The 9,562-nt window shown below is 40.4% G+C and overlaps 1 protein-coding gene and 1 long non-coding RNA gene across 7 annotated transcripts in view; one reads left to right on the top strand and one right to left on the bottom strand.

Moving 5' to 3' along the window:
- The window catches only part of gdpd5a (glycerophosphodiester phosphodiesterase domain containing 5a), a 24,675-nt gene extending 20,903 nt beyond the window's left edge, over positions 1–3,772 (top strand). For 5 of the 6 annotated variants that reach the window (XM_020622078.1, XM_020622081.1, XM_020622079.1 and 2 more), the window contains 3 exons: positions 153–235; positions 1,922–2,046; positions 2,926–3,772. In XM_020622078.1, coding sequence (XP_020477734.1) covers positions 153–235; positions 1,922–2,046; positions 2,926–2,969 — 252 coding nt within the window. In that variant the 3' untranslated portion in view covers positions 2,970–3,772. The remainder of the gene's footprint in view (positions 1–152; positions 236–1,921; positions 2,047–2,925) is intronic. The other variant, XM_020622082.1, reaches the window with a different exon arrangement.
- A 2,429-nt stretch (positions 3,773–6,201) lies between these two features.
- LOC109972873 (uncharacterized) overlaps positions 6,202–9,562 on the bottom strand; it is an 8,699-nt gene continuing 5,338 nt past the window's right edge. Inside the window, exons 2-4 of the long non-coding RNA XR_002276750.1 lie at positions 8,187–8,754; positions 6,441–6,514; positions 6,202–6,299 (exon numbers count right to left, since the gene is read on the bottom strand). This is a non-coding gene — a long non-coding RNA (uncharacterized LOC109972873). The remainder of the gene's footprint in view (positions 6,300–6,440; positions 6,515–8,186; positions 8,755–9,562) is intronic.

The following is a 9,562-nucleotide window of genomic DNA, read 5'->3' as shown; positions in this document are numbered from 1 at the left end:
TGAGACAAGGGCACAGATCTGAACTCAAAGGCAGCTGTCTAGCAGGCTTTTGCAGTAGTCAGCGCTCTGTGTTAGCTCCAGGATACATGTTGATGGTGACCTCCAGTGGCACTGACTGGAAACTCCTTTTCTTTTTTTTTCTTGTCTTGCAGAGCCAGAATACTTACAACTTCATCTGGATCACTGCAGATCTAGTATCCCTTGCCATAGTCACGGGGATTTTCTATTTTAAGAAGTAAGTATAGTACAATTTGGACTGTGATCATGCTGAAAGTTACATGCATGCACTGACTTGGAAGATGTTTTCATCTGCCACTCACCATATTTATTCTCTCAGTGTGCTTATTCTAAATGAGCATCATTACATTAAGTTTAAAGCATTAACTTAAAGCTTGAGTTACTTTTTGATACATCATTTGTGATAAATAGTGGTTCTGGAGGTTGGAGTGCATGGGGTTGCAAGTGAAATCTGAGGGGTCAAAGGTGGTGAACAGAATAGGCAGCTGCACAACATTGTTTTAATTTTGTCAGCCTTTCCTCTAATCTTTGCAGTTTTTGTGTGTGTAAATTACAGGGTCATGTGACCTCTTCTGGTCTGTAAAAATGACCAACTGATTCTTCATTTGAATTATTCACAACCAGTAAATATATGCAACCTGTCGCAAGGGCTCTCAGGGTCTTTACAGGGTCAGTTCAACCAAAAACAAAAAAAGTAAAATAAATAAAATTAAAAACAAAGCTTTTTCACTTACTTCTGACCATGCAGATAGGTTTGGTTTTATTGTTCATTTTTTCAGAATTCCTCTGCCTCAAGCCTGGTGCAGTGAAGGTGACTGCAAATTCATTCATGGTGCACACTTATTTCAGACTTTTACAATTTTAAATGAAAATTGTTCACAGCATAGCAAATTCCAGAGCCAGGTATCTCAAGCCCTGGACAAATAAAACCCAAAGGTATCTGTATGGCTAGATGGTGCTTTGTTTTTAATTTAGGTGAATTGTTTTTTCCACCATGCAGTGAGAGGTTTTTTTGTTATGGCTGAACATTGTTATTAATATAACATCCTTTTTTTCTGTGAACACAGTTTGGTTTATTATCACAGAGAAATGCAGTAAAAAAAATCAAAACTTTCGATATGTGATCAGTCAATTTCCCGATACTGGTCTTAGACAGGTTTACATGAATATATCATATAAACACAGTCTCTAACGTAAAAAGAGCTGAATGTGTTGGCGATTTTCATCGAGTGTCTGTTGTGTTAACACCAGCCTCTGAGTGTGATTTTGGCCTTGTCCAGTCTGCTGCTTCTGACTTCGCTGACTGTTTATTCTGCTCTTCTCTTTCTTTTCTTTTTTTCCTGCTGTCTTCTGAATGTTTCCATGTTTTCCTCCAATGCCATAACCCCTCACTGTCTTCCTGTCCCCCCCTCTCTCCTCTGACATTCTTACTTTGCCCTGTGCTCCTCCTGATCTGCATGCAACCTCCCTCCTCTGCCCCCTGGCATCTGTCAGCTATCATATGATCAGGTAACCGCTGCACCTTGGCCTTTGTTTCTGCCTCCTTCTCTGTCCTCCATGTGCTGTTTTGCCTGACACCCCAAGGCTGATTCCCTCCTTTATTCTACTACACTGGATCACCTCTTGTTTATTTTATATTTCTAAATATTTTATTCTTTTTTCCTAATGCACATTCCCTTTTCTTGTTTGCACATTCTTTTTCTTTCCTTGTTCTCTTAGTCTTATCTTGTTTACTCACTGCCTTACAGAAGAACATTGTACATGCACATTGAGAGCCACTGTACCAGAGTCAAATTCCTCATGCGTTCAACACACCTGACCAATACAGCATTCTTAAAGTGTTAGGATACAGCTGGAATGACAGCCTCCATGTGCTTGTAATGGTTTGTATTTGTGCATGAAGTAACAGGTGGAGGATGCAACACATCGGGAAGCCAAGCTATAACCCAGAGCAGATTATGCTGAGCGCTGTTGCACGACAGTCCAGTCGGGATGTCAACATCATGAAGGAGAAGCTCATATTCTCAGGTGCTGCTCTGACTAGATTCACACTGGGAACTACTGTACTTTATATACCTGTAGTTGGGACTGAAAAGAACAAATGAGCATGACACCTATGTGTAAATACAGCCATGGTGCAGCACCCAAATCAGGTGGGCACTGACTTGCCTTACTAAGGATACGCACCATGAGTCTGCCACCCATCTTTAGGTGCTAGCCAGTGAAACCCTGTCACCTTTATCTACTGAAGCACTACTCAGATTGAAGAGAAGTGGCACTGCCAAATGTTGCATGTTTGCTCAGTGCAGTATTTGCTTAAAGGCTGGCATGTCTCTTGTTAGAGGTGCTCAAATTAGAAAGAGAATAAAAGCACTAAGGTACAGCAGCAAATCGCTTTGTAAAGTTCATAAAAAAAATGTCATAACTCATTCAGTCACACTGGCACATACAGACTTCCTCTCGGTGGAGCACATGCTTGCACTGCTTTGACAATATTTCATGCTCAGTTGCAGAAAACACTGTTTTGCCATCTACACATACTTGCAGCACATGTAAAATCAGGTCAGTGTGTGATCTTATTAACTCAGACTGAGCTTATTTACATCTGTTGCCTTTGTACATGCAAATTAAAAAGAGGCAGTGAAGCAAATGTTGTGCACCTGATGGTAATTTGCTGTAGGTCTTGTATTGTATGTGTTCTTCTATTTGTCATGAATACCGGTAGTTAAAGTTAAAGAAATGTGCTTTGTCCTGTGATCTGTGAATGTTAGATGTAATGATATAGTACTGTATCTAAATGCCAGCTGTTAGTGTAATCCAGCTAAATCCAGTATATCATAATATGCGAGTTCTGTTTAGTAAAGAGAGTTTTAACATCATCAGTACTTTTCCTGTCATCTTTTTCAGAACTAGACAATGGGCTCAGCAGTTCGGAGGAGCTTTCTCTGTAACCTGAGAACAGTTAAGCAAGATGCTCTCATAAAAGCCTCAGCCACTGAACAAAATGCACTGGGAGCCAGTGGTTGGTGTCTATGATGTCACAATTTAGGGGGATGGCTGGTGACTGGACAAATGTCCCAGAAACTCCTTGAATCACGTGGAGCTAGAGTCACTGACCTGGTGAAACTAGAATTAGTGTTTCTTTGTCATGAATACATCTGTTTGAATCATTATAGATTTTCATGTAGAAACATTGTTTGCTTGAAGCAAAAAATGAAACCTTATACTAGGTTAATGGAGCAGAAATCCATCTGACCAAAAAGACAATAAGAGAAGAAGAATTTCTCTTTGCTTGAGTTAATGAAGCTCTATGTTGTATTTTTTCATGTCATTTACTGCACTGTTAGTTTTATATGGAGCTGTTTAGTGGTCTTTATTATACAGTGATGTGAATATGAGTTGTATTACATGTTTTTATTTTTTTCCCTCAGAGGATTTTCAATGATTTGGACATAGGAGCACTATATTTTTTATTTGCATTCACTATAGTTATAATTGATGTCCTCTTTTAAATGTGGCGAACAGCGCATACGCTTTCTTGCAGTTTCTTTAGATAAGGATGTTTTTTTTGGTATTGTGGTCACTGTTCTCTAATCTGCCACAATTGATTTACTTTCTAGTCATATTACTGTATCTACTACAACTCTCACATGGCTGCCTTTTTGTTAAGTGAATGGACTAGTAAATATTGTAGAATAGATTGTGGTCTACACATTTCAGGCTACAACTACACTCTTAACTGCAGACATGTCAACTGTTCAATAAAAGTGATCTTTCCTTTTTGAAAATTGTGCAGGTTGTTTTTTGTTGATGATCAATGCTTATGTAACTACTCAAAATGAAAGTTAGAATTGAAACCAAATTTTAGATTCACTTTTAATAGATCATAAAACTTATTTTAACTGTTGCATTTTCATGCAAACTACTAGTCAACACTCTGAAATGAATGAATTTCTAGCCATGCTAGTATCTTGGCTCCACAGTCAGTCAGTCAGTCATCCTCCATTTTGACACAGACTGAAATATCTTAAGAGCTGTTGGATGCATTTGACACAGACATTCATGGTCTCCAGAGGATGAATGATACCGACTATGATGAATGACTTTTTCCTGTAGTGCCATCATCAGGTCAAATTGTTTAGAAGTTCAGTATATTGAAATTTTCATGTAACTATCAACTATACTGTGTTGGTACAGGAAGTTACTCCAGGATGATTACAGTACATAGCACAAAAAATTTAAAACCATATAAAATCAGCAGTATCAGAGCCATCCATTTTCCAAACCGCTTAGTCCCAAACGGGGTCACGGAGCCAATCCCAGCCGGCTGCAGGCAAGAGGCGGGGTACACCCTGGACAGGTCGCCAGCCCATCGCAGGGCTAAGCAAGCACGAGGAGAACATGCAAACTCTGCACAGAAAGGCCTCAGGTCGGCCGGGCCTTGAAACCAGGACCGTCTCACTGTGAGACAACAGCGCTAACCACCTGCGTCACCGTGCTGCCCATCAAATACAGATTATATTTAAAATTATTACGACCAATAAAAAGATTCACAATCATTACACTGAGTAGTATAAATATTATGACATTTGTGGAGCTACTTTACTTCTGTTCTCAGCCTTATATTGGTTACTTGCCCACTGCTGCCTTACATAAGGCCATGTGCATACGCATTGAGAGCTGCTGTATCAGAATCAAATTCCTTGTGTGTCCAACACCTGGCCAATAAAGCAGATTCTTTCTGCACTGTAACAGTTTATTAATCAATTAGTTGATCAACTGAAACAAAACAAAACATTGAACAAGCAGGGTGTCTATGGCAGGACACCACGAAGGAAGCCGCTGCCTACTAAAAAACATTGCTGCACCCCTGAAGTTTGCGAAAGAAAACACTGAAACACCACAGTGGTATTGGCAAAATGTTTTGTTGACTGATGAAACTAAGATTGAACTATTTGGAAAGAACATGCAGCACTACATCGGGTGTAAAAAGGGTTTTCATCATGAAAACATCATCCCAACCGTAAAGTATGGTGGAGGAAACATGATTTGGGCCTGCTTTGCTGCATCAGGGCCTGACCAGCTTGCAATCATTGAGGGGAAGATGAATTCCCAAGTGTAACAAAAAAATTTTCAGGATAATGTGAGAATGTCTGTACATCAGCAGAAATTCTGTAGAAGTTGGGTGATGCAACAGGACAATGACCCAAAACACCGGAGCAAGTCCACAACAGAATGGCTTCAGAAAAACAAAATACACCTTTTGGAGTGGCCAAGTCAGAGCCCAGACCTCAACCCAATAAAGATGCTATGGAATGACTTGAAGAGATCCATACACTGAAGAAAACCAAAGAATATGATGGAGCTAAAGCAGTTCTGCGTCTCCTTCCTGAGTAGTATGATGGCTGCGTTGTCCCATGGTGTTTACACATGTGTAATATTGTTTGTACAGATGAATGTGGTACTTTCAGGTATTTGGAAAGGATGAACCAAACTTGTGGAGGTCCACAAATTATTTTTTCTGAGGTTTTGGCTGATTTGACCATGATGTCAAACAAAGAAGTACTGTAATAAGTTTGAAGATAGGTCTTAAATAATATCCACAGCTGCCCCTCCTATAGACTCAAATAATGTCAATTTTTTATGTATATTTTTTATTTAATTTATTTATTTTACTTTATATGTAAACTTTTGACCCACTGGTCACCCACCCAAAGAGAGTTTGTTAACATGACATCTGTGGAGTGGTTAAGAAATCTGTTTTAATGACTTCAGCCTCAGTGTATGTAAACCTCTGACAGGTGTATGTGCCTAATCATACCAGACAACTCTTTTTAGGCTGTTTTTAGAAAAATGCAGGTGACATGATGCATTTCAGTGCATACATGGTTTTCTTAATAGTGAGCAATAGGAATTCATAATACATCCTGCATTAATTAACCATGAGTCAAAAATCCTGATGTTTTCTATCATTACTGTAAAATTCATAAAACTGTAAAAGTAATACAAAGTCATCAGTAAAGCCTCTTCTGTAATTGATAGTTTACAGTCTGGCACTGCATGTGGAGTTGCCAGTTGTGTCTGGCTGGTAACAGATGTTATATCATTACCTACATCAAATTGATGGAACCGTGAACTTAAAACTGGTTGTAAGCTTCATAGGATGTATGACATACGATGATAGAAGTCTTGACGTGCTTCCTGTCAGCCTGTGATGCAGCCTCTGTTTGCTTTCCCTGCAGCCTCAAATTAGTTGGAGAACCCTTCTGCTCCTGCTTTTGCTTTAGAAACAAGGCATAGTGTAAATAGAGGGCTCTTTCACAGCTGCTGTGCTGAATAATTTGGTGTGCTATAGAGAATGTTTGCGAAAGCTAAATTCTTAAGTGGACAATCTGGCAGATTGAGGAGGTTGGTTCTCTTACCAGACAGCCTGCATTATCCTGTGGTTTCATCAAAGATGAGTGCTGAAGGCATCCGATCTCCTAAATCTGGTCAACTATTTGAATAACAGAGAGATTAAAATGTGGGCTTTCTGGTAACAGATGGGTATATTAGCCAGCTACTGTTTTGTGTTCCCCTGCTTGCTTGTGTTCTTTCTGCAATCCCACAGTATAAACAGATTGTGTTTATTACCCGTTTCTGATGTACTGTATATTCTGAAATTAGGTTAAGCCCTGGCAGCAATACAGCTTGTTGGTATGGTGCATTTTATATCCATCCATCCATCTTCCAAACCGCTTAGTCCCAAACGGGGTCACAGGGGGCTGGAGCCAATCCCAGCCAGCTGCGGGCGAAAGGCGGGGTACACCCTGGACAGGTCGCCAGCCCATCGCAGGGCCAACACACAGACGAACAACCACTCACACACACACAAGCACTCCTACGGGCAAGTTAGAGACACCAATCAACCTATGCTAAAGGGTCTTTGGACTGTGGGAGGAAGCCGGAGCACCTGGAGAGAACCCACACAAGCACGAGGAGAACATGCAAACTCTGCACAGATAGGCCCCAGGTTGGCCAGGGCTCGAACCCAGAACCTGCTTGCTGTGAGGCAACAGTGCTAACCACCGTGCAAACCTGACAGTATTGGCCTTTTTGTAGCTATTTTTTTTCTAGTGATAGGAAAAATGCTTTTGGGGACAGTGTTCATCATGTGATGAAGTTGTAGTAACATGGTTTGGCCAGTACACAAAATTGCTTCACAGCCTGACACTATTCCTGGTGGCTTGGTCTCTAAGCCCAAACTGCAACCCAAGTAATATCACTTCAATTTTTCCACTGATTGACAATGCTCCTCTGGAGCCACAGAAGACAGTGTTGAGCTCTAAATAACCAGTGAATATTTTTTTTGAAATGTAAAATAACTGCATCACTACTTAGTTCATGCAGAGTGCCTTGATTTATAACTCTAAACCTGCTGCTTGCTGTTCAGTTATAAACATGTTATAAACCAAGTTCACGACTAAAACCAAGCATCTTATGTAAACTCTATCTTCTAACTCATTCTGCATTGTGCAGTTTATATAACCTTGCAACACAAACTTATATAATGTTTATTGCCATATGATTATGAAATTATTAAACAGCAGTTTATGAGGCATAACTGGTGTTAACTGGAGACTGAAAATGGAACTAAGGTGTAAAACCTCTTGTTCAGAGAACAATAAAAACAATTAAAACACAAGTATTAGCTGCAAATTTCAACAGCAGTTCAGTTAGTGTAAAAGTTCCCTAAAGAGCTCTGAGGTGCAATTACAAAGTCAGGCCCTGCAAAGCACAGTTTAATTATACTTTGGAGGTTTGGGAGCAGGCTACATCAAAGTGCAACATCAGAAGGAGGTAGGTGTTAGAGACTGCAGTCTTTGTGTTGGTTCTATTAGACTTTGGCACAATAACAAAAAAAAAACTATTTAAAGATCCTGTGTGACACATGTTAACATGTTTCCACAAGCATTTAACAGGAAGATGGCTTTGCTTCTACAGTTGAAATAGTAAGTCTTTGTAGCAAAAATATTTGTCAGAAGTGAAATGAAAAAGTCACTAAATCCAAACGCAAAGTAACTGAGGATGAAACTTGTGCTTTTAATTTTCATTGCAAAACAACACTACTGGTTTAGTAGTGGGCTGGTCTCATGTACTGATGGTAACAATACAAAAGGATATCTTACTGTGTTTTGTGAGAGGTGTAGATCTGTGATGGAGCGGATCATTTGTGGGGAAGACAGATTACCCTGTTTGTTGTCCAGTTCCTGTATCAAAACTCTCAAGATGATCCCATTCTGTGGTTCGAGGTAGTAACAACAAGCCACCACCAGCTCATGTCGACAATGGTGGCAGGTGTGGTAGACAGGAGACCAGGGCTGTGGACACTCAAATGAGCTCCACAGGAGCTTTGCAGCCCTTGAACTCCAAACATCTTCCTCCACTGGCCCTTCATAAACTTTAGCTTGTTGCCGCCGTGCTGATGCAGCAGTGTCAGAGGACTTTTCTGTTCTCTTCCCAAAACCAATGCAGGTCACTGGATTGTTATTAATCAGCACATCTGCCAAATGATCTGAAGGTAGGTATAAATTCTTTGTAATAATCATACAATAATGCAGTTCCTTCCTTCGATGTGTTCTCCTCTTTTCCAGCTCCACTCTGATGCCCTTTCTTTGTTTGCACCAGATTCTGTAACTTCTTTAGTCTTCCACTTGTCTGTATTGATTCTGCAGTGTCAGATGCAGTCTCACAGCCCTGTAATAAAGAAACAATAAGTGCATTCAAAGTGTGCACACATTCAAATCAACTGCACCAAATACTACCCTAAAAACATAGAGAAATATATTAGAAGAATAGAATTGGTGCATTTCAACATGTGAACAGCATCAGAATCTCACTACAAGCCATTCAGTCCTTGCAGAACCACAGTGACAGTTCTGTCCATATTCTTGAAAAGAAGTCAAACATGTTCCCAGTGGATGTTGGCCTCCCCAAAGGTTGCCCCATTTCTCTGTTCCTGTTTTTGATTTTCATGGACAGGATATCAAGACTTATCAGATAGTATTGATGGTGACGGACTGCCGTTTCCTGCAGTAAACCGTACTCATTTCCTGTTTTCTGTATTTGCTTCCAGATTGTTTAGGAATTAAACTCACTATTTTCTAGGTTCATCTGAATTTTTGAGTGACAACATACGCTTGCACCACTTAAAGCACTTGTGTTGCAGAAGTTCTTGCTAACTACCAAATTTAACTTGCTACTTTAGGTCTGCTAGTTTAGAAGCTAGCTAAGCTTGTAGCTTAATCGAGAGCAATGGCTTCCCCCTCTTCCTCTCCTCCTTTCTCTTGCTCGGAGTGTCGCATGATCAGTTATTCCTCTGCCTCCTTTAGCGATAATGGTACTTGTAATAAATGTCAGATGCTAGCAGCATTGGAGGCGAGGCTCATACACTTAGAAGTGCGGCTCCACACCATGGAGAATAGGCCAGCTAGCTATGCCCACGTAGCCGGTGTGGAGCCTCCTAGACGTAGCTTAGCCCAAGATAGCCGCCCCCCACAGCTTC

The sequence above is a fragment of the Monopterus albus genome, unplaced genomic scaffold (assembly GCF_001952655.1).
Source record: "Monopterus albus unplaced genomic scaffold, M_albus_1.0 scaffold272.1, whole genome shotgun sequence".
Classification (NCBI taxonomy): domain Eukaryota; kingdom Metazoa; phylum Chordata; class Actinopteri; order Synbranchiformes; family Synbranchidae; genus Monopterus; species Monopterus albus.
This window is presented reverse-complemented; position numbering and strand designations above follow the sequence as displayed.